The sequence below is a fragment of the Ascaphus truei genome, chromosome 6 (assembly GCF_040206685.1).
Source record: "Ascaphus truei isolate aAscTru1 chromosome 6, aAscTru1.hap1, whole genome shotgun sequence".
In the NCBI taxonomy this organism is placed as follows: Eukaryota; Metazoa; Chordata; class Amphibia; order Anura; family Ascaphidae; genus Ascaphus; species Ascaphus truei.
The window spans coordinates 32,701,961-32,727,333 of record NC_134488.1 but is presented as its reverse complement, the minus strand read 5'-3'; the positions used below and the strand labels follow the sequence as shown (position 1 = coordinate 32,727,333).

The following is a 25,373-nucleotide window of genomic DNA, read 5'->3' as shown; positions in this document are numbered from 1 at the left end:
CGCTCGCGTCCCCCTCTCTCGCGTCCCCCTCTCTCTCTCTCTCTCGCGTCCCCCTCTCTCTCTCTCGCGTCCCCCTCTCTCTCTCTCTCTCGCGTCCCCCTCTCTCTCTCTCTCTCGCGTCCCCCTCCTCTCTCCTCTCTCTCTCGCGTCCCCCCCCCCCCTCTCTCTCTCTCTCGCTCCCCCTCTCTCTCTCTCTCTCGCGTCCCCCCCCCTCTCTCTCTCTCTCTCTCTCTCGCGTCCCCCCTCTCTCTCCTCTCTCTCGCGTCCCGTCCCTCTCTCTCTCTATCGCGTCCCGTCCCTCTCTCTCTCTATCGCGTCCCCGTCACTCACTCTCTCTCTCGCGTCCCGTCACTCTCTCTCTCTCTCTCGCGTCCCGTCCCTCTCTCTCTCTCGCGTCCCGTCCCTCTCTCTCGCGTCCCGTCGCTCTCTCTCTCTCTCCGCGTCCCGTCCCTCTCTCTCTCTCTCGCGTCCCGTCCCTCTCTCTCTCTATCACGTCCCGTCCCTCTCTCTCTCTATCGCGTCCCGTCCCTCTCTCTCTCTATCGCGTCCCGTCCCTCTCTCTCTCTATCGCGTCCCGTCCCTCTCTCTCTCTCTCGCGTCCCGTCCCTCTCTCTCTCTCCTCGCGTCCCCTCTCTCTCTCTCTCTCACGTCCCCCTCTCTCTCTCTCTCGCGTCCCCCTCTCTCTCTCTCTCGCGTCCCCCCTCTCTCTCTCTCGCGGTCCCCCCTCTCTCTCTCGCGTCCCCCTCTCTCTCTCGCGTCCCCCCTCTCTCTCTCTCTCGCGTCCCCGTCCCTCTCTCTCTCACGTCCCGTCCCTCTCTCTCCTCGCGTCCCGTCCCTCTCTCTCTCTCTCTCGCGTCCCGTCCCTCTCTCTCTCTATCGCGTCCCGTCCCTCTCTCTCTCTATCGCGTCCCGTCCCTCTCTCTCTCTCTCTCGCGTCCCGTCACTCTCTCTCTCGCGTCCCGTCACTCTCTCTCTCTCTCGCGTCCCGTCCCTCTCTCTCTCGCGTCCGTCCCTCTCTCTCTCTCTCGCGTCCCGTCCCTCTCTCTCTCTCTCTCGCGTCCCGTCCCTCTCTCTCTCTCTCTCAGCGTCCCGTCCCTCTCTCCTCTCTCTCTCGCGTCCCGTCCCTCTCTCTCTCTATCGCGTCCCGTCCCTCTCTCTCTCTATCGCGTCCCGTCCCTCTCTCTCTCTATCGCGTCCCGTCCCTCTCTCTCTCTATCGCGTCCCGTCCCTCTCTCTCTCTATCGCGTCCCGTCCCTCTCTCTCTCTATCGCGTCCCGTCCCTCTCTCTCTCTATCGCGTCCCGTCCTCTCTCTCTCTATCGCGTCCCGTCCCTCTCTCTCTCTATCGCGTCCCGTCCCTCTCTCTCTCTATCGCGTCCCGTCCCTCTCTCTCTCTATCGCGTCCCGTCCCTCTCTCTCTCTATCGCGTCCCGTCCCTCTCTTCTCTCTATCGCGTCCCGTCCCTCTCTCTCTCTATCGCGTCCCGTCCCTCTCTCTCTCTATCGCGTCCCGTCCCTCTCTCTCTCTATCGCGTCCCGTCCCTCTCTCTCTCTATCGCGTCCCCCCTCTCTCTCTCTCTCGCGTCCCCCTCTCCTCTCTCTCTCGCGTCCCCCTCTCTCTCTCGCGTCCCGTCCCTCTCTCTCTCATCGCGTCCCGTCCCTCTCTCTCTCTCGCGTCCCGTCCCTCTCTCTCTCTCTCTCGCGTCCCGTCCCTCTCTCTCTCTCTCTCTCTCTCGCGTCCCGTCCCTCTCTCTCGCGTGCCCCCCCTCTCTCTCGCGTGCCCCCCCTCTCTCTCGCGTGCCCCCCCTCTCTCTCGCGTGCCCCCCTCTCTCTCTCTCGAGCGTGCCCCCCTCTCTCTCTCTCGCGTGCCCCCCTCTCTCTCTCTCGCGTGCCCCCCTCTCTCTCTCTCGCGTGCCCCCTCTCTCTCTCTCGCGTGCCCCCCTCTCTCTCTCGCGTGCCCCCTCTCTCTCTCGCGTGCCCCCCTCTCTCTCTCGCGTGCCCCCTCTCTCTCTCGCGTGCCCCCCCTCTCTCTCTCGCGTGCCCCCCTCTCTCTCTCTCGCGTGCCCCCCTCTCTCTCTCTCTCGCGTGCCCCCCTCTCTCTCTCGCTTGCCCCCTCTCTCTCGCGCGTGCCCCCCTCTCTCTCGCGCGTGCCCCCCCTCTCTCTCTCTCTCTCGCCCCCCTCTCTCTCTCTCGCGTGCCCCCCCACTCTCTCTCGCGTGCCCCCCCCTCTCTCTCTCTCTCTCTCTCGCGTGCCCCCCCTCTCTCTCTCTCTCCTCGCGTGCCCCCCCTCTCTCTCTCTCTCGCGTGCCCCCCTCTCTCTCTCTCTCGCGTGCCCCCCCTCTCTCTCTCTCTCGCGTGCCCCCCCACTCTCTCTCTCTCTCTCTCTCTCTCGCGTGCCCCCCTCTCTCTCTCTCTCTCCTCCTCTCTCTCGCGTGCCCCCCTCCCTCTCTCTCTCGTGTGCCCCCCCTCTCTCTCTCTCGCGTGCCCCCCCTCTCTCTCTCTTGCGTGCCCCCCTCTCTCTCTCTCTCTCTCGCGTGCCCCCTCTCTCTCTCTCTCTCGCGTGCCCCCCTCTCTCTCTCTCTCTCACGTGCCCCCCCTCTCTCTCTCTCGCGTGCCCCCCCTCTCTCTCTCTCTCGCGTGCCCCCCCTCTTCTCTCTCTCGCGTGCCCCCCCTCTCTCTCTCTCTCTCTCTCTCTCGCGGTGCCCCCCCTCTCTCTCGCGTGCCCCCCCCTCTCTCTCGCGTGCCCCCCTCTCTCTCGCGTGCCCCCCCTCTCTCTCGCGTGCCCCCCCTCTCTCTCGCGTGCCCCCCCCTCTCTCTCTCTCTCTCCCTCCCTCTCGCATCCCCCCTCTCGCTTCCCCCCCTCTCTCTCTCTCGTCCCTCTCTCTCTCTCTCTCTCTCTCTCTCTCTCTCTCTCTCGCGCGTCCCCCCTCTCTCTCGCCCGCGTCCCCCTCCCCTCTCTCGTCTCACTACTGACACTAATTGGGGTGCTTTCCCTGCTGTTGGGTATATGAGCGTTCTGGGTTCAGGTGATGGGCCTGTTGTGTGTGCAGTTTAAGGGCGGAAGTATCTTCATAGAAGCTATGTGTAATTAGCCATGCGTAATCTGTGCTTGTGTTAATTAATGTGTGTGACCCTGCAGGGCCTCAGGGCTAGTGATTCATTCGGAGATACTCGCACGATTATATATTTATTATCAGTGTATAGAGATATACAGCGCAGCTTGTTCATTATCCGCTCATCGAGATACTCTGCATCATTATACAGCGCTGTGTGTGTACACACTGCACATAGTCATACAGTGTGGTACGCCGGTATTCTCTGAAGACTGAGCTATTGCCGTTGGCTCTTCTGTTAATAGGTGTGTGTGTTTGTGTGTGTGTGTGTGTGTGTGTGTGTGTATATCCATGAAATGTCTGTGAATTGACTGCGTATCCATGTATTGTTATAACTCTATTCCCAGGACATGCCTGAAAACGAGAGGTCACTCTCAATGTATTACTTCCTGGTAACACATTTTTTTATATAAATACTGGTAGTCCTCATTATCCAACGTTTCACTTTACAACGAATGGCATATCCAACGCTTTACAATGTAACCCTAAGGGCCGTTATCCGACGCCGGAATGCGCTATCCGACGCTCACCGCCGCTGATTAACACGGGGCTCACGTTACAGCGGTGTCGCTATCCAGCGCCACTTCCAGAACGGGTCCCGCTGGATAACCGAGGTCCGCCTGTAAATGAATAAAATAAATATACACGGGGAGACAGACCTCGGTAGAATTGATGGCTAGTTAATGTTTTCTTGGACGGGTAAGGTGCAAAGTGTGCTTTTGTCTGTTTGTAGTATAGTAAAGGCTGTATCACACTGATGTGGAGGGTTGTGTGTAGCAATAAACCCAGCCTGTCGCACTGTTATGCAGTGTTGTGTGGTACAAACAGCCTGTGTCGCACTGATGTGCAGTCAGGGTGTGTGCCACCTGTGGGTGTTGTTGTCCTTAGACAGCTAACCGGGGTCAACTGAGTGCTGGGTAAATATTAACACTGTCGTGTGGCAGGTGTGAGCGGGCAGTGTGACACTGTGTGTGTGTGTGTGTGTATGTGTGTGTGTGTATATATATATATCTCTGTAAGCAGACACTTTATCTTTTGTTCCAACACTGCCCCTTACTCCCTGTAAAGTGTCAGCTCCCGGGATCAGCGCCCTCATTACCGTCTGTACCTGTGTGTCCTTATTCTGTCTGTGATATACATCACCCTGCACCCCCCATGGTACCGCGCGGCGGGATATGCTGGCACTTTACATAAAAACAACAATTGTGTGTGCGCGCATGTGTGTGTGCGTGTGTGCGTGTGTGTACGTGTGCGCGTGTACGTGTGTACACAAAAACAAGGGTTGGATTAGCAGTGAGTGGCGATGGATCCCTTGTTGTTTTTGAGCTGGCGGAAGCTGCGGATCTGAGCAGCATTATGTAAGGCAGGGGTGCGCGAAGTGGGGGTGCGCGAAGTGGGGGTGCGCGAAGTGGGGGGTGCAAGATGTTCCTGGAGGGGCGCGGCGGCTCAGAGGCCCCGCGTTCTTCTCCACCGCGTTGAAATGAAGTGCCGGGGTGAGCGAGTGAGGCCTCTGCAGTGTCTCCTACCTTGTCTGCGGCAACACGGCATCAAATGACGTCACGTGGCGCGTCAAACGACGTGGCAGGTCACTTGACCCCGTGTGTCTTTACGCTGGATTTTAGGTAAGGGGGGGGGACACAGGAGCACAGTGGCTGGCAGATAGGGACACACACGAGCACAGTGGCTGGCAGGTAGGGGGGGACACGAGCACAGTGGCTGGCAGGTAGGGGGGGACACACGAGCACAGTGGCTGGCAGGTAGGGGGGGACACATGAGCACAGTGGCTGGCAGGTGGGGGGGGGACACACGAGCACAGTGGCTGGCAGGTAGGGGGGACACACGAGCACAGTGGCTGGCAGGTAGGGGGGGACACACGAGCACAGTGGCTGGCAGGTAGGGGGGGACACACGAGCACAGTGGCTGGCAGGTAGGGGGGGACACACGAGCACAGTGGCTGGCAGGTAGGGGGGGAACACGAGCACAGTGGCTGGCAGGTAGGGGGGGGACACGAGCACAATGGCTGGCAGGTAGGGACACACACGAGCACAGTGGCTGGCAGGTAGGGGGACACACGAGCACAGTGGCTGGCAGGTAGGGGGGGACACGAGCACAGTGGCTGGCAGGTAGGGGGGGACACACGAGCACAGTGGCTGGCAGGTAGGGGGGGACACACGAGCACAGTGGCTGGCAGGTAGGGGGGGACACACGAGCACAGTGGCTGGCAGGTAGGGGGGGACACACGAGCACAGTGGCTGGCAGGTAGGGGGACACACACGAGCACAGTGGCTGGCAGGTAGGGGGGACACACGAGCACAGTGGCTGGCAGGTAGGGGGGACACACACGAGCACAGTGGCTGGCAGGTAGGGGGGACACACACGAGCACAGTGGCTGGCAGGTAGGGGGACACACGAGCACAGTGGCTGGCAGGTAGGGGACACACACGAGCACAGTGGCTGGCAGGTAGGGGGGGACACACGAGCACAGTGGCTGGCAGGTAGGGGGGGACACACGAGCACAGTGGCTGGCAGGTAGGGGGGGACACGAGCACAGTGACTGGCAGGTAGGGGTGGACACACGAGCACAGTGGCTGGCAGGTAGGGGGACACACACACGAGCACAGTGGCTGGCAGGTAGGGGGGGACACGAGCACAGTGGCTGGCAGGTAGGGGGACACACACGAGCACAGTGGCTGGCAGGAAGGGGGGGGACACGAGCACAGTGGCTGGCAGGTAGGGGGGGACACGAGCACAGTGGCTGGCAGGTAGGGGGGGACACGAGCACAGTGGCTGGCAGGTAGGGGGGGGGCAGCGCACAAAGTTTGCTCACCACAGAGTAAGGAGTGAGAAAGCCGTTAGGAAACGATGGTGCAAGTTCTTCTAGTTTTTTCTGTGTATAGATGTGCGTGCGTGCTAGCGTGTGCCCGTGCCTGTGACGTGCGAACATGTACTTACACGTGTGTGCGTGTGTGCGTGTGTGTGTGTGTCTGTCTCATCGTTACATAGTAGATGGGGTTGAAAAAAAGACGCACGTCCATCAAGTTCAACCTTTCCTAAATGTAAAAGTCAGATACTGTATCACAGGGGTGCGCAAACTGTTCTCCCTGCGCCGCTCGGCTTCGGCGTCAAGTGATGTCACGTTACCATGGCAATGCGACGTCACGTGACCCGCATAATCATTTCACACTGGGTTGCCATGGCGAAGCGGCGCTGGAAAGTTGAGATAGGTAAAGTTAGAGGTCTCGCGCAATCCCTTCGGTGTAAATGCCTTCGGGGAAGCGTGGGGCCTCTGTAACTGCACCCCCTACCTCCCCGAAAATCTTGCGCGCACTCCCCTGCTCTATCCTATATCCCTACTTACAGTATATAGATCCAGAGGAAGCAAACACAAAACCCCAGTGACATATCATCCACTGATATCTCATAAGGGGAAATAAATTCCTTCCCGACTCCAAGAATTGGCAATTGGATTAATCACTGGATCAGCTTCCTTCCCATGTATACTTATTTGGTATATCCCTGTATACCTTCCCATCTAAAAAGATGTCCAACCTTTAAAAAAAAAAAAAAAAAAAAAAAAATCTATTGTATCTGCCATCACAGTCTCCATGGGTAATGAGTCCCACATTGTAACTGCCCTTACTGTATATCAGGGGTCCCCAAACTTCTGGTGCTTTGTGGCGTCGTGTTGCCATGGCAATGGGCGTCGCCCGATGGCGGATGAATCCAAGTAAGTGAGCTGCAGAGGCCTCGCGCCGGCATTTAATTTAAATCCCTTGGTGGAGATTGCGGGCCTCTGTAACCGCCGCGCGCCCCTGCTGTACAGAACCCTTTCCTTTGTTGCTGGTGAAATCTCCTTTCCTCCAACCTTAAGGGATGGCCCCGAGTCCTTTGTACTGCCCGTGGGATGAATAGATCTTTTGAAAGCTCCTTGTATTGTCCCCAAATATATTTGTATATAGTTATCATATCCCCTCTTAGACGCCTCTTTTCTAATGTAAATAAATCTAATTTAGCTAGCCTCTCCTCATAAGTTAGATTGTCCATCCCCTTTATTCATTTGGTGGCTCTTCTCTGCACTCTCTCTAGTTCCATAATGTCTTTTCTAAAGGAGTGGTGCCCAAAATTGTACTCCATATTCAAGGTGTGGTCTTACTAATTTTATAGAGGGGCATAATTATGTTTACTTGTCACCAGGGCGCTTACCTGGAGGCCCAGCCAGGTTTTTGTATCCCAAACTAAAATCTATGCCCCCTATAGGATTATTTTTTTAAGTGGTTGGGGCTTTGGGTTTTATAAAGGCAGTGAGCGAGCGGTGAGAGCTCTCTTCCCCCCCCCCCCCCCCCCCGGGCAGTCAGCGGTGAGAGCTCTCCCCCCCCCCCCCCCCCCCCCGGGCAGTCAGCGGTGAGAGCTCTCCCCCCCCCTGGGCAGTCAGCGGTGAGAGCTCTCCCCCCCCCCCCCCCCCCCCCCCGGGCAGTCAGCGGTGAGAACTCTCCCCCCCCCCCCGGGCAGTCAGCGGTGAGAGCTCTCTTCCCCCCCCTGGGCAGTCAGCGGTGAGAGCTCTCTTCTCTTCCCCTCCCCCCCCCCCCCCCCCAATCCTTCTTAGCAGAGAGCGGTGAGAGCTCTTCCCCTCCCCCCCAGCCTCCTGGTAGCCCCGGGCCTGTGCCTGCCAGCCCAGACTCGCTGTTGTGACCCTGAATACTTTGCCTTCCTCATCCCTGTATTCATTTAACTGTTTCCCGCCCTTGTCCCCTGTCTTGGTCTGTAGGGGTAGGGCCCCAGCGTCTCCAGTCCCACTATATATCGTTCTGAAAGTGGGAGCGTGTCCTCTATATCCTCCCTCATCCATCACACATTCCCACTGCCTTCCCCTGTAACAGGACCAACCTAGTGTCCCTTTATATAAAAAATAACCCTCGTTACTCTCTTTACAGCTTCCTTCTAGTCTGGCCGGGAAGGGGTTACACTGCGACGCTCTGCAGCGCTCTCTGGCAGGGAAGGGGTTACACTGCGACGCTCTGCAGCGCTCTCAGGCCGGGAAGGGGTTACACTGCGACGTTCTGCAGCACTTTCAGGCTGGGAAGGGGTTACACTGTGATGCTGTGCAGCGCTCTGACAGGGAAGGGGTTACACTGAGATGCTGTGCAGCGCTCTGGCAGGGAAGGGGTTACACTGAGATGCTGTGCAGCGCTCTGGCAGGGAAGGGGTTACACTGCGACGTTCTGCAGGTCTCTGGCAGGGAAGGGGTTATACTGCGACGCTGTGCAGCGCTCTCTGGCAGGGATGGGGTTACACTGCGACGCTGTGCAGCGCTCTCTGGCAGGGATGGGGTTACACTGCGACGCTGTGCAGCGCTCCCTGGCAGGGAAGGGGTTACACTGCGACGCTGTGCAGCGCTCCCTGGCAGGGAAGGGGTTACACTGCGACGCTGTGCAGCGCTCTCTGGCAGGGATGGGGTTACACTGCGACGCTGTGCAGCGCTCTCTGGCAGGGAAGGGGTTACACTGTGACGCTCTGCAGCGCTCCCTGGCAGGGAAGGGGTTACACTGCGATGCTCTGCAGCGCTCTCAGGCAGGGAAGGGGTTACACTGCGACGCTGTGCAGCGCTCTCAGGCAGGGAAGGGGTTACACTGCGATGCTGTGCAGCGCTCTGGCAGGGAAGGGGTTACACTGCGACACTGTGCAGCGCTCTCAGGCAGGGAAGGGGTTACACTGCGACGCTCTGCAGGACTCTCTGGCAGGGAAGGGGTTACACTGCGACGCTGTGCAGCGCTCCCTGGCAGGGAAGGGGTTACACTGCGACGCTGTGCAGCGCTCTCAGGCAGGGAAGGGGTTACACTGCGACGCTGTGCAGCGCTCCCTGGCAGGGAAGGGGTTACACTGCGACGCTGTGCAGCGCTCCCTGGCAGGGAAGGGGTTACACTGTGACGCTGTGCAGCGCTCTCAGGCAGGGAAGGGGTTACACTGCGACGCTGTGCAGCGCTCCCTGGCAGGGAAGGGGTTACACTGCGACGCTGTGCAGCGCTCTCAGGCAGGGAAGGGGTTACACTGTGACGCTGTGCAGCGCTCTCAGGCAGGGAAGGGGTTACACTGCGACGCTGTGCAGCGCTCCCTGGCAGGGAAGGGGTTACACTGCGACGCTGTGCAGCGCTCCCTGGCAGGGAAGGGGTTACACTGCGACGCTGTGCAGCGCTCTCAGGCAGGGAAGGGGTTACACTGCGACGCTGTGCAGCGCTCTCAGGCAGGGAAGGGGTTACACTGCGACGCTGTGCAGCGCTCTCAGGCAGGGAAGGGGTTACACTGCGACGCTGTGCAGCGCTCTCAGGCAGGGAAGGGGTTACACTGCCATGCTGTGTAGTGGGGTGACAGACGCTCTGCAGAATATTACTGGCCCTCACCTTTCTCTCCTCCTCTCCTCAGGGCCCCACGGATCTGAGCCCCCCCCACCGCGCGCCCCCCCAGCGATGGAGGAAAGGAGCGGTGAGTCCTAGAGGTGTGTGCGGTGTGCCAGTTCCTGCCTGGCTTCAGAAGTGGCAGCTCCATCTCACACCTCTGTGAGTTAGATTGTAAGCACTTGGGATCAGGAATTGACAGTAGTGTGTGTGTGTGTGTGTGTGTGTGTGTGTGTGTGTGTGTGTGTGTGTGTGTGTGTGTGTGTGTGTGTGTGTGTGTGTGTGTGTGTGTGTGTGTGTGTGTGTGTGTGTGTGTGTGTGTGTGTGTGTGTGTGTGTGTGTGTGTGTGTGTGTGTGTGTGTGTGTGTGTGTGTGTGAGATATTGAAGCACATGCTCCATGGTAATGTACAGTGTTAATAAGAAGATATAGACGTGAAAGAATCGCGCTCTCAGACAGTACGTGTCGCGCACAGCTATGCAACCGGACCACAGGTGCCCTCCGGAACCGTTCTATTGGATCAGATCCCACTCGGTCTTATTACGTTAGTCATAGCAATGGCACCAACTGCGGCCCCTAAAGAGACGCCCCCGACAAGCGCGGCTTCTGGCCGGCGAGCGCGATCTGCGGGGAGAACGTCCTCCTCACCCTGTGGCCGGCAGACGGACGGACATTGCGGATTTGGTCACCTTTTTTTGCAGCAAATCACCCACGCGTGGCTGGCTCGCGGAGGATCCATTGCTGTTGACACTGACACGCCGCGCAGACACTGACACGCCGCGCACACACTGACACGCCGCGCACACACTGACGCGCCGCGCAAACACTGACACGCCGCGCACACACTGACGCGCCGCGCAAACACTGACACGCCGCGCGCACACTGACACGCCGCGCAGACACTGACACGCCGCGCACACACTGACGCGCCGCGCACACACTGACGCGCCGCGCAAACACTGACGCGCCGCGCACACACTGACGCGCCGCGCACACACTGACGCGCCGCGCAGACACTGACGCGCCGCGCAGACACTGACGCGCCGCGCAGACACTGACGCGCCGCGCACACACTGACGCGCCGCGCAAACACTGACGCGCCGCGCGCACACTGACGCGCCGCGCGCACACTGACGCGCCGCGCGCACACTGACGCGCCGCGCGCACACTGACGCGCCGCGCGCACACTGACGCGCCGCGCGCACACTGACGCGCCGCGCGCACACTGACGCGCCGCGCGCACACTGACGCGCCGCGCGCACACTGACACGCCGCGCGCACACTGACACGCCGCGCGCACACTGACACGCCGCGCGCACACTGACACGCCGCGCACACACTGACGCGCCGCGCAGACACTGACACGCCGCGCAAACACTCAAACAAAAAAGGGGGTGGGGGAGAGACACAGCCCGGGGAACACCAAACTCTCCAACCTCTCTATGATCCACGTCCTCTTGGTCGAGCCCCCTGCGCGTGGCCGTTGACCCACTGTCTTGTAGCCGCTGGTCCCGGTTGACCCCACCTGTCCCTCAACTGCCTGGTGTCAGTACCGGTCCCTCAGCGGAGTTGGCGTTTCCCTCTCTCAGAGCAATGTATTGGTGATTTCTATTTCTTTTTATTCAAACTCCCCTTCACCCCGGAGCACGAGCTTCAATACTTTGTGTTACAGACCCAACCAGAGGCCGCAGCGCCTCCGTTTGTGGAAAACCCTTCCCCGCGTTATAGAAACCGCTGTTTTTTTGAACTTGCCATTTGTTTCTCGTCAGCAGGTTTTTGGTGTAAAAGGCCTCCCATATCCGGCTTGTAACCGCGCAGTGACACGGCTGGAATGTTCTCCTTAATATGGACTCGGCTATCTCATTGGGGTTAAGGGCCGGCGGGATGGCGAGGCCTGTGCGCTGGGCCCCACGGTTAGAGACCCCGCGCTCTTCCCCTCCCCCACGACAATTAAACGGGTGGTCGGGGGAGCGTGTGGGGGTCTCTAGCTCTCTTACCTTCTCCCGCACGATCTCTTGCTGTCAGTATTGCTCCTCATGGCGCCGTGACGTTGTCTTGGCGACACCGCGTGGCGGCGCGGTGAGGAAGGACGCTGAGAGGAAGAGATTGCGCACGAGAAGGTGAGAGGCCCAGAACCAGTGCCCCGCACCGAGCCCCGCAATTTCCTTTGCCGGCCCAGCTAAGTAGGATACGTCCGTCGATGCGGCCCCTCCCTCGGTGCGGCCCCTCCCTCGGTGCGGCCCCTCCCTCGGTGCGGCCCCTCCCTCGGTGCGGCCCCTCCCTCGGTGCGGCCCCTCCCTCGATGCGGCCCTACCGTGACGTGGCTGCAGACTGGTCATGCCGTGACGTGGCTGCAGACTGGTCATGCCGTGACGTGGCTGCAGACTGGTCATGCCGTGACGTGGCTGCAGACTGGTCATGCCGTGACGTGGCTGCAGACTGGTCATGCCGTGACGTGGCTGCAGACTGGTCATGCCGTGACGGGGCTGCGTACTGCTCATGCCGTGACGTGGCTGCAGACTGGTCATGCCGTGACGTGGCTGCAGACTGGTCATGCCGTGACGTGGCTGCAGACTGGTCATGCCGTGACGTGGCTGCAGACTGGTCATGCCGTGACGTGGCTGCGTACTGCTCATGCCGTGACGTGGCTGCGTACTGGTCATGCCGTGACGTGGCTGCAGACTGGTCATGCCGTGACGTGGCTGCGTACTGGTCATGCCGTGACGTGGCTGCAGACTGGTCATGCCGTGACGTGGCTGCAGACTGGTCATGCCGTGACGTGGCTGCAGACTGGTCATGCCGTGACGTGGCTGCAGACTGGTCATGCCGTGACGTGGCTGCAGACTGGTCATGCCGTGACGTGGCTGCAGACTGGTCATGCCGTGACGTGGCTGCAGACTGGTCATGCCGTGACGTGGCTGCGTACTGCTCATGCCGTGACGTGGCTACGTACTGGTCATGCCGTGACGTGGCTGCGTACTGCTCGTGACGTGGCTGCAGACTGGTCATGCCGTGACGTGGCTGCAGACTGGTCATGCCGTGACGTGGCTGCGTACTGCTCATGCCGTGACGTGGCTGCAGACTGGTCATGCCGTGACGTGGCTGCGTACTGGTCATGCCGTGACGTGGCTGCAGACTGGTCATGCCGTGACGTGGCTGCGTACTGGTCATGCCGTGACGTGGCTGCAGACTGGTCATGCCGTGACGTGGCTGCAGACTGGTCATGCCGTGACGTGGCTGCAGACTGGTCATGCCGTGACGTGGCTGCCGACTGGTCATGCCGTGACGTGGCTGCGTACTGCTCATGCCGTGACGTGGCTGCGTACTGGTCATGCCGTGACGTGGCTGCGTACTGCTCGTGACGTGGCTGCGTACTGGTCATGCCGTGACGTGGCTGCGTACTGGTCATGCCGTGACGTGGCTGCGTACTGGTCATGCCGTGACGTGGCTGCAGACTGGTCATGCCGTGACGTGGCTGCAGACTGGTCATGCCGTGACGTGGCTGCAGACTGGTCATGCCGTGACGTGGCTGCAGACTGGTAACGCTTTGGCCAAAGGGTTTAACTAAATAACCCTCACTCATGAGATTGCTATTTTATTTTGTCTAATTGGTAGGAGCGCAGGAATCGTTCTTGTTTTTCTCTATGCAAGGCCTTTCTTTTTACCTGCAGCAAACTTCTATAGGGAGGAGCGCGGTATTACTGTATGTACAGTCTCACAAGGTTAGGCAATCCTTTTCCTTGCTGCATACTCCCTAAGGGCATTTTAACATAGTGTCACTGAAACGTCACAGGGGTAGGTTTATTGGCTCATCTGCTATACATAGCATTTCCTTGGAGGTGTATGTCTCCTCCCTTCAGGAAAGAGCCCCTACCAATTTTCCAATTAGTGCAGGTATATTACACGCCAGTCTCAGTCTGCACATCACCCTCCAAGAGCAGGTGAATGTGTAAGGCTGACAGAAATATGTGTAACTTTTATTATATTCACACCAGGGAATTTGTGCACCCACAGTTTACCTCTATAGTAAGGTAACTATGACACTGGCTTTTCCCAGCTTTTAATTGCACTACTCACAAAAGCATATGCTTCAGGGCTCTCTCGCTTTTTTCACTAGTCCATGGGACAATAATTACATATATTCAGTGTAGGTGCCTGCAAATTCGGTCATGCCGTGACGTGGCTGCAGACTGGTCATGCCGTGACGTGGCTGCACTATTTTATTTTAGCCTAATTGGTAGGAGCGCAAGAATCGTTCTTCTTGTTTTTCTATATGTAAGGTCGATCTTTTTACCTGCAGCAAACTTCTGTAGGGAGGAGCGCGGTAATATGTACAGTTTCCCATACATCCATCTCTACATCATCTATCCACACGGAATTGCCTGGCGCTTCCCGGGGGGGGGGGAGGGGCGTCCAAAGTAGGGAGAGCAAAATATTTTTCTGTAGTTGGACAGCTTCTTGTCTCAATCTTTGTTCTTCAAGTCGGATTCTCCTCTGTTCTTCAGTCTCTGAATTTTGGACTGCGTCTTGTCGTCATCTGTTTTCCAATTCGTCTGTCCGTTTAGTCCTGATGTTTCTGCTGCTCTCGTGGCGGCCGTTCTTTCTGCTTTGTGTGTGTGTGTGTGTGTGTGTGTGTGTGTGTGTGTGTGTGTGTGTGTGTGTGTGTGTGTGTGTGTGTGTGTGTGTGTGTGTGTGTGTGTGTGTGTGTGTGTGTCGCCATTACAGTACTATTAAAATAAAATCTCTTCAGTCACGTGCTTTTGTTTCGTTCGCACTGTTCACCGTCGAACGTTCGTACGAAGCGTGAGGCATTTTGCTGAAATCAAGGAAACCGGTTTCAAACCGGAGTTATTGAACCGGTACTTTGTATGGATCGATTTGTGTCTCCTCCAAATATGTACCTACATTCCAAATTTGAAGTTAATCGAACAATTCCGAGCCGCTAGAGTGAAAAAACAACAAAGTTTTCACAAACATTTGTGCAGGGGGCTACCCGAATCTAAGGCCAAAACGTACCCAAACCCCAGAAAGTACACCCTCTTTAAATTCCATGGTTTTACATATCAGGACATAATAACAATCACCTGTTCCTTAGCAGGTCTTAAAATTAGGTAAATACAACCTCAGATGAACAACAACACATGACATATTACACCGTGTCATGATTTATTTAACAAAAATAAAGCCAAAATGGAGAAGCCATGTGTGAAAAACTAAGTATACCTTATGATTCAATGGCTTGTACAACCACCTTTAGCAGCAATAACTTGAAGTAATCGTTTTCTGTATGACTTTATTAGTCTCTCACATCGTTGTGGAGGAATTTTGGCCCACTCTTCTTTACAGGGTTGCTTCAGTTCATTGAGGTTTGCGGGCATTTGTTTATGCGCAGCTCTCTTAAGGTCCCACCACAGCATTTCAATCGGGTTGAGGTCTGGACTTTGACCGGGCCATTGCAACACCTTCTTTTCTTTTTCAGCCTTTCTGTTGTAGATTTGCTGGTATGCTTGGGATCATTGTCCTGTTGCATGACCCAATTTCGGCCAAGCTTTAGCTGTCGGACAGATGGCCTCACATTTGACTCTAGAATAGTTTGGTATACAGAGGAGTTCATGGTCCACTCAATGACTGCAAGGTTCCCAGGTCCTGTGGCTGCAAAACAAGCCCAAATCATCACCCCTCCACCACCGTGCTTAACAGTTGGTATGAGGTGTTTGTGCTGATATGCTGTGTTTGGTTTTCGCCAAACGTGGCGCTGTGCATTTTGGCCAAACATCTCCACTTTGGTCTCGTCTGTCCAAAGGACATTGTTCCAGAAGTCTTGTAGTTTGTTCAGATGCAACTTTGCAAACCTAAGCCGTGCTGCCATGTTCTTTTTAGAGAGAAAAGGCTTTCTCCTGGCAACCCTTCCAAACAAACCATACTTGTTCAGACTTTTTCTAATTGTACTGTCATGAACTTTAACATGTAACATGCTAACTGAGGCTTGTAGAGTCTGAGATTAATTCTTGTTTTTTTTGCAATTTCTCTGAGCATTGCACGGTCTGACCTTGGGATGAATTTGCTGGGACGTCCACTCCTGGGAAGATTGGCAATTGTCTTGAATGTTTTCCACTTTTGAATAATCTTTCTCACTGTAGAATGATGGACTTTACATTGTTTGGAAATAGCCTTATAAATAACCCTTCCCAGATTGATGGGCAGCAACAATTGCTTCTCAAAGATCATTGCTGATGTCTTTCCTCCTTGGCCTTGTGTTAACACACACCTGAATGCTCCAGACCTGCAAACTGCTAAAACTTTGGCTTTTATAGAGGTGGTCACACTTGCTGATGAGCAATTAATCAAGGGCATTTGATTAGCAGCACCTGTCTGCTAATTAGCATCTTAATTCCTTTTGGAAGCAGTAAGGGTGTACTTAGTTTTTCACACACAGCTTCTCCATTTTGGCTTTATTTTTGTTAAATAAATCATGACACAGTGTAATATGTCATGTGTTGTTGTTCATCTGAGGTTGTATTTACCTAATTTTAAGACCTGCTAAGGAGCAGAGATGATTGTTATTTCCTGATATGTAAAACCATGGAATTCAGAGAGGGTGTACTTTCTTTTTCACACCACTGTACACTCTTCCTTTTGATCCTATTATATAGCAAGCCGTGTGTGTGTACAAAACAAAAAAACTATGTACGCTGGGATGGCTGGAATACCGGTACAGCAGGGCCCCGGGTATACGGCGGGTTCCGTTCCAGGGGCCCGCCGTATAGTGAAAATCGCCGGAAAGCGGATCCGGCGATTTTCTGTGATTTTGCACGCACAGAACGGCGTTTTCGCCGTTCTGCGCATGCGCGGTCTACGGTATGCGCGCGCAGACAACGGTCTGCGCATGCGCGCCGGGCGCACCAGCCCGTTCTGCGCATGCGCAACTCGGAATCCAAGATGGCGGCCCCCTTCTCGGTGCCGCCGTATCAGCGTATCGCCGAGAAGCGGGGCCCTGCTGTATGTGTATTTTGGTACTAAGCATGGTCTGTGTCACATTGTACGCTCTGTAACACCAAATACAAATTTCACGTTGAAAAAAAAAAAGAAACGATGAAGTAGCACCTAGTGAACCCCTAAATGCAAAGCTGATATTAATTAACCAATATAATATAATCCAGGAGCCTGTCTAGGATTAGGCTAGATAAATAATATTGATATACCCAACCAATATAATAGAAATAATAATCCAAAGGTCAATGCGGGCATTTGTCTAAGTTTTATGTCCCATAAATGTATATTTTTTACGGTAACACACTAGGTGTGTGTGTGTGTGTGTGTGTGTGTGTGTGTGTGTGTGTGTGTGTGTGTGTGTGTGTATCTCGGAATACAATAGAGCAGCAGTGCACAAACTGGGGGGGAGCTAAAAAAATTTTTTTGGGGGGGGCACGGCTTTTATAGAGGTCCCACGCTTCCCCCCCCCCCCAGGCATTTAAATGCTGCGGCACTGCATGAGTCCTCTACAACCCGCTTACCTTCCCTTTCAGCAACGCGTCGTACTGGTAACCCGGCACCAAATGCTGCTGCGGGGTCATGTGATGTCGCGTTATCATAGCGACATGACGTCACATGACCACGCGTGCCATTTGACGCCGGGGGGTGGCGAGGCGCAGAGCAGGCAGGGGTGCGCACGGGGAAAAGTTTGCGCACCCCGGCAGTCAGAGTGCCATCTTTGTCCAACGATGGTCAGTTTGCTCTTGGGATGCCCAGGCCACCGCCATATAAATGTCTCCCCCCTTGTGGTGATGTCACAGACCTGTGTTGGCTTCCGAAACCCATTCATTCTTTTTGCTGTGTCTCCGGGAACTACCCAGCATGCATCTCTCCACGCGTCTTTGCGTTATCTGAAGCCTCTATTATATTCGCATTAAGGGAAAAGTTTCACATCCAAACGTGAGCGCGGGCAGAATTCACTGGTGGAAAACTTTCCTCTTGAGGCACCGTGGAAGGTTCCCTTGAAAGATTGTTTCTTCCAATCGCGCCTCCATTCCGTCCTCATTCTCCTATTGATGTCATTCAGAAGGTTGCCATGGCGACGCGTCACCACGCTACTGAATCCCAGTAAGTTGCGTTGCAGAGGCCTCACGCGATCCCCCGGCATTCAATGAAATGCCTTGGGGAAGAGCCCAGGGCCTCTGCAACCGCTCGTGCCCCCCCCCGAAAAGTCTCGCGCCCCCCTGATAAAGATATATATTCCAATACACGCAACTTCCCTGGGTATCCACCAGAGGGCAGCAGTACACCTCAAACATCCTGCATGTTCTTGTGAAAGGGGGGTGTTCTTGTGAAAGGGGGGTGTTCTTGTGAAAGGGGGGTGTTCTTGTGAAAGGGGGGTGTTCTTGTGAAAGGGGGGTGTTCTTGTGAAAGGGGGGTGTTCTTGTGAAAGGGGTTCCTCCTGTAGGAAGAGGGAGGTGCGGAAGTTGCACAGGATGCTTATCCCATCAGCACAGAGACCTGTGTCACAGGGAGGGACAAGGACTGAGTCACAGCCACTGAGTCACCTGTAACCCCTTCCCTGCCAGAATGTCGCAGATTGTAATATGGATGTTGGGATATTTTCTCCTGATCTTCGTGAATATGGGCGTTATATGGAGATAGGAGGAGTTATATGGAGAGATGGGAGGAGTTATAGGGAGAGATAGGAGGAGTAATAGGGAGAGGTTATATGGAGAGATAGGAGGAGTTATAGGGAGCGGTTATATGGAGAGATAGGAGGAGTTACAGGGAGAGATTATATGGAGAGATAGGAGGAGTTATAGGGAGAGGTTATATGGAGAGATAGGAGGAGTTATAGGGAGAGGTTATATGGAGAGAGAGGAGGAGTTATAGGGAGAGTTATATGGAGAGATAGGAGGAGTTATAGGGAGCGGTTATATGGAGAGATAGGAGATATAGGGAAAGGTTATATGGAGAGAGGAGGAGTTATAGGGAGCGGTTATATGGAGAGATAGGAGGAGTTATAGGGAGAGGTTATATGGAGAGATAGGAGGAGTTATAGGGAGAGGTTATATGGAGAGATAGGAGGAGTTATAGGGAGAGGTTATATGGAGAGATAGGAGGAGTTATAGGGAGAGGTTATAGGGAGAGATAGGAGGAGTTATAGGGAGCGGTTATAGGGAGAGATAGGAGGAGTTATAGGGAGAGGTTATATGGAGAGATAGGAGGCATTATAGGGAGAGATAGGAGTTAGGCCGGGGCCATAGAGGGGTGGGGAGAGCGGAGGCGCGCTAACGCTGAGGCTCGCCTGCTTCAGTCAGCGCGATTCCACGGACTTGCAGGCGAGCGAGCGTGCGCGAAGGGAGCCGGGGGGGAGGTGGTTGGAGGCGGGGAAGTGACGTCGCTGGGCCAATCGCCCGCGACGCACTGACGTCAACGTCACGGCGCCGTGACATTGACGCTGCTTCAGGCTGATTGGATGTTTTCAGCCGACAGCGCGCTGAAAAACAGCTTGGCGCTCGGCTGAAACCTCCATCTCGTCAGCACGCCTGCGGACGCTCGCGTGAGCCCCCTCTCAAGGCATCCTCATTGAGGATGCAGGGGCTCAGCGCGGAGCGTCCGCACGGCTCAGCGCGGCCTGTCCTTCTATGGACTCGGCCTTAGGAAGAGTAATTGGAAGTTATTTAATGAAATCCTACCTTGTTAGTGAAGAAGTTCTCCATTTAGACATTTCCGGGGAGCCTCCAGGTTTTCGGGGTACGGGAGGTAAATCTCTGCTCACAAGTACCAGGGCTTTCCCTGTAGTGACGGCAGGAGTAATAATTACTGCCGGGAGCCTGTTAATCCTGTTCCTGCCAGGGTGGGGGAGGAAAGGGTTAAGAGGGCGTCTGTGGTATTCAATTCCCAGTGTCCTCTCCCTGCTACACAGCAGCGCACGGCGGCTCCGGACTGTGTATATACCCCCCCTTACTCCCTCTACCCCCCCCCCCCCCGGGAGACTACATTAACACCCCCCCCCTCGGGGGGCGACATTAACAGCCCCCCGCCCCCCTGTGCTTACACAAGTCTTATGACACAGGTACCCCAGGGTGTTACATACAGAGGGTGTCAATGGGGCGAGCATTTTTCTCCCGGCCTGTGAACCCAGCCCTGAGGGGTGAGTATATTTGGGGGGGGGGGTGAGCAGAGGGGTACATTAACCCCTGCGGTGCCACAGGGCTGTGTTACTGCTGTTGGTATATACATGGAGAGCACTTTGTAATGGACGTATACAGGTGCCTGAGCAGGCAGTCCGGAGCCAGAAAGGTGACTCTCTTGTGGTTAGCTCTTGGGCTGATAAATGTCACCGTTCTGACTTAGGAGAGCCTGTCCCCCTCTCGTGTGCACCCGCCATGTCTTCCTGTCATTGTGATAGGTGCATAATAAGTGTGTGTGTGTGTTACTATGTATAAGGGCATTATCTCTCTCTCTGTGTGTGTGTGTGTGTGTGTGTGTGTGTGTGTGTGTGTGTGTGTGTGTGTGTGTGTGTGTGTGTGTGTGTGTGTGTGTGTGTGTTACTATGTATAAGGGCATTATCTCTCTCTGTGTGTGTGTGTGTGTGTGTGTGTGTGTGTGTGATATGTATATGAGCTGTGTGTAATAGCAGTGTGTATATTATGTTTAAGTATGTGTATATATAAAATACCGACACTTTTTTTTTAATGGCAGTGTGTGTTTATTATGTATAATAGTGGTGTATGTGTATGTGTGTGTGGTGTGTGTCAATAGGTATAATGGCAGTGTGTGTATTAATACAGTGAGTCGTGCTTTCCCACGGCGGATGCCTTATCCCAGGGGTGCGCAAACTATTCGTGCTGTGCCCCTCTACCTACTCCCCCCCCTCCCCCCGGTGCTTGCGCCCCCTATTTCGCTTTCCGCCGTTCGGATGTCATGTGACGTTAAGTGAGCTAGAGGCCTCACGCTTCCCCCGGCATTTACTTTAAATGCCGTGGGAAAGAGCGCGGGGCCCCTGTAACCGCCCGCGCCCCCCTAGAAATTCTCCCGCCCCCCAGTTTGCGCACCGCTGCCTTATCTGATGCCGCTTAATGCAGTCACTGGACACATTATCCAGCGCCGCCGATTAACATGGCCCCCGCAATCAGACGCCAACGGTCCGTTAACCGACGGATGTTTGTGATACATATTCCGTTAAGCGAGGACCAACTGTATGTATAAGCCGTGTGTATTAATATCTATAAGCGCTGTGTGTGTATTAATATGTATAAGCTGTGTGTATTAATATCTATAAGCGCTGTGTGTATTAATATGTATAAGCTGTGTGTGTGTATATTAATATCTAAGCGCTGTGTGTATATTAATATGTATAAGCTGTGTGTGTGTGTATATTAATATCTAAGCGCTGTGTGTATATTAATATGTATAAGCTGTGTGTGTGTATATTAATATCTAAGCGCTGTGTGTATATTAATATGTATAAGCTGTGTGTGTGTGTGTGTATATTAGTGTGTGTGTGTATTAATATCTATAAGCGCTGTGTGTATATTAATATGTATAAGCTGTGTGTATTAATATCTATAAGCGCTGTGTGTATATTAATATGTATAAGCTGTGTGTGTGTATATTAATATCTAAGCGCTGTGTATATTAATATGTATAAGCTGTGTGTGTATATTAGTGTGTGTGTGTGTACACACGTTGATGGATCTATATTGGCGTGTGTTCAATGTGTATAGCATATACAGTACCCCTGTATAGAGGCAGTAATTACAGCGAGCTTGCAATGTAAGTACAGATATAACATAGATTTTGATCAGTGTTGGAGGCTGTGCAGTATATAGCTGTATTACATATATTTCCCGTGTGTGTGTGTGTGTGTGTGTGTTTGTGACACTGCTGGGGTTCAGGCTGTGCGTAATAAGCAGTGAGTTATTTTGGGGGCCGGTCCTGTTACCCAGGAATGTAACATGTAGGTGAGGCGGTCTTTTCACTTTGCACACTCGGGCTGGGGCCGTGGTACCGCAGACCGCACGGACGCGTCCGAACGCTGAGCCGTCAGACTGCCGTAAGGCGGTGTTCGCGTCCATGCGGCGTGATGGCGCGTCCGCGCGGGAGGCGCTGAGCAGGAAATCAGTTAAACTGATTTCTCTGTGCGACAGGCCGGTCACGTGAGCGGTTCGCCCAATGAGGGCAAACCAGCTCCGTGACATCACTGGTACGCCCCTAGACACGCCCACGGACGGTGCGCCCACCATGGCCAAAAACCGCACCCGCTTCAAGTGGGTGACGTCACGGCCGCGCGCGCCTCCGCACGGGCGAAGGCGCCATGACCCCAGCCGTAGCGCTCACAGCTTTTACTCTGACACCCCAACCTATCCTAACCACTTTCTATAACTTCCAAATTGCTCCATATACCCGCTATATATAACCTCTCCTTATAGCTCCTATCTCTCTATATAACCTCTCCCTATAACTCCTATCTCTATATAACCTCTCCTTATAGCTCCTATCTCTCTATATAACCTCTCCCTATAACTCCTATCTCTATATAACCTCTCCTTATAGCTCCTATCTCTCTATATATCCTCTCCCTATAACTCCTATCTCTATATAACCTCTCCTTATAGCTCCTATCTCTCTATATAACCTCTCCCTATAACTCCTATCTCTATATAACCTCTCCTTATAGCTCCTATCTCTCTATATAACCTCTCCCTATAACTCCTCCTATCTCTCCATATAACCGCTCCTTATAACTCCTATCTCTATATAACCTCTCCTTATAGCTCCTATCTCTCTATATAACCTCTCCCTATAACTCCTCCTATCTCTACATATAACCGCTCCTTATAGCTCCTATCTCTATATAACCTCTCCTTATAGCTCCTATCTCTCTATATAACCTCTCCCTATAACTCCTCCTATCTCTCCCTATAACCGCTCCTTATAGCTCCTATCTCTATATAACCTCTCCTTATAGCTCCTATCTCTATATAACCTCTCCTTATAGCTCCTATCTCTCTCTAACCTCTCCTTATAGCTCCTATCTCTCTATATAACCTCTCCCTATAACTCCTATCTCTATATAACCTCTCCCTATAACTCCTCCTATCTCTCCATATAACCTCTCCCTATAACTCCTCCTATCTCTCCATATAACCGCTCCCTATAACTCCTCCTATCTCTCCCTATAACCGCTCCCTATAACTCCTCCTATCTCTCCATATAACCGCTCCCTATAACTCCTCCTATCTCCATATAACCTCTCCCTATAACTCCTATCTCTCTATATAACCGCTCCCTATAACTCCTCCTATCTCTCCCTATAACCGCTCGCTGTAACTCCTCCTATCTCTCCATATAACCTCTCCCTATAACTCCTCCTATCTCTCCATATAACCTCTCCCTATAACTCCTCCTATCTCTCCATATAACCGCTCCCTATAACTCCTCCTATCTCTCCATATACCCCCTCCCTATAACTCCTCCTATCTCTCCCTATAACTCCTCCTATCTCTCCCTATAACTCCTCCTATCTCTCCCTATAACTCCTCCTATCTCTCCCTATAACCGCTCGCTGTAACTCCTCCTATCTCTCCATATAACCTCTCCCTATAACTCCTCCTCTCTCCATATAACCGCTCCCTATAACTCCTCCTATCTCTCCATATAACCTCTCCCTATAACTCATATCTCTCCATATAACCTCTCCCTATAACTCCTCCTATCTCTCCATATAACCTCTCCCTATAGCTCCTCCTATCTCTCCCTATAACCTCTCCCTATAACTCCTCCTATCTCTCCATATAACCTCTCCCTATAACTCCTCCTATCTCTCCATATAACCTCTCCCTATAACTCCTCCTATCTCTCCATATAACCTCTCCCTATAACTCCTCCTATCTCTCCATATAACCTCTCCCTATAACTCCTCCTATCTCTCCATATAACCGCTCCCTATAACTCCTCCTATCTCTCCATATAACATCTCCCTATAACTCCTCCTATCTCTCCATATAACCTCTCCCTATAACTCCTCCTATCTCTCCATATAACCTCTCCCTATATCTCTCCATATAACCTCTCCCTATAACTCCTCCTATCTCTCCATATAAACACGCCCTATAACTCCTATCTCTCCATATAACCTCTCCCTATAACTCCTCCTATCTCTCCATATAACCGCTCCTTATAACTCCTCCTATCTCTCCATATAACCTCTCCCTATAACTCCTCCTATCTCTCCATATAACCGCTCCTTATAACTCCTCCTATCTCTCCATATAACCTCTCCCTATAACTCCTCCTATCTCTCCCTATATCTCCTCCTATCTCTCCATATAACCTCTCCATATAACTCCTCCTATCTCTCCATATAACTCCTCCTATCTCTCCATATAACCGCTCCCTATAACTCCTCCTATCTCTCCATATAACCTCTCCCTATAACTCCTCCTATCTCTCCATATAACCTCTCCATATAACTCCTCCTATCTCTCCATATAACCGCTCCCTATAACTCCTCCTATCTCTCCATATAACCTCTCCCTATAACTCCTCCTATCTCCCCATATAACTCCTCCTATCTCTCCATATAACCGCTCCCTATAACTCCTCCTATCTCTCCATATAACCACTCCCTATAACTCCTCCTATCTCTCCCTATATCTCCTCCTATCTCTCCATATAACCTCTCCCTATAACTCCTCCTATCTCTCCATATAACTCCTCCTATCTCTCCATATAACCGCTCCCTATAACTCCTCCTATCTCTCCATATAACCACTCCCTATAACTCCTCCTATCTCTCCCTATAACTCCTCCTATCTCTCCATATAACCTCTCCCTATAACTCCTCCTATCTCTCCATATAAACACGCCCTATAACTCCTATCTCTCCATATAACCTCTCCCTATAACTCCTCCTATCTCTCCATATAACCGCTCCTTATAACTCCTCCTATCTCTCCCTATAAACTCCTCCTATCTCTCCATATAACCTCTCCCTATATCTCCTCCTATCTCTCCATATAACCTCTCCCTATAGCTCCTCCTATCTCTCCATATAACCGCTCCCTTATAACTCCTCCTATCTCTCCATATAACCTCTCCCTATAACTCCTCCTATCTCTCCATATAACCTCTCCCTATAACTCCTCCTATCTCTCCCTATAACTCCTCCTATCTCTCCATATAACCTCTCCCTATATCTCCTCCTATCTCTCCATATAACCTCTCCCTATAGCTCCTCCTATCTCTCCATATAAACCGCTCCTTATAACTCCTCCTATCTCTCCATTTAACCTCTCCCTATAACTCCTCCTATCTCTCCATATAACTCCTCCTATCTCTCCCTATAACCTCTCCCTATAACTCCTCCTATCTCTCCATATAACCCCTCCTATAACTCCTCCTATCTCTCCATATAACCTCTCCCTATAACTCCTCCTATCTCTCCATATAACCCCTCCCTAATAACTCCTCCTATCTCTCCATATAACCTCTCCTTAATAAACTCCTCCTATCTCTCCATATAACCGCTCCCTATAACTCCTCCTATCTCTGCAATATAACTGTAGGGATGTGCACTGAGCCCCCCTCTGGCAGGGAAGGGGTTAGGTGGCAGTGTGAGGGGGAGACGGGCGCTGCTGCTGCTATTATTAAATTCCTCCCCCGGTCGTCAACGTTAATTATTCTGCTCTCCACTCCCTTCATTGTAATAGAGGGAGAGTATTGCAGTATTATACACACACACTGTGTACACTGCCAGCTTCCCCCTATTACACACACATTCACACTGCCAGCTTCCCCCTATTACACACACACACACACACACACACACACACACACACCCAGCCTACCCCTATTACACACACATTCACACTGCCAGCTTCCCCCATTA

At 53.5% G+C, this 25,373-nt stretch overlaps 1 protein-coding gene across 1 annotated transcript in view; it reads right to left on the bottom strand.

Moving 5' to 3' along the window:
* Positions 1-17,091, bottom strand: part of AHDC1 (AT-hook DNA binding motif containing 1) — an 88,154-nt gene extending 71,063 nt beyond the window's left edge. The window contains exons 1-2 of the mRNA XM_075606533.1: positions 17,014-17,091; positions 11,497-11,591 (exon numbers count right to left, since the gene is read on the bottom strand). Of these exons, the coding sequence (XP_075462648.1) occupies positions 11,497-11,591; positions 17,014-17,091 (173 nt within the window). The remainder of the gene's footprint in view (positions 1-11,496; positions 11,592-17,013) is intronic.
* Positions 17,092-25,373: the final 8,282 nt, after the last annotated feature.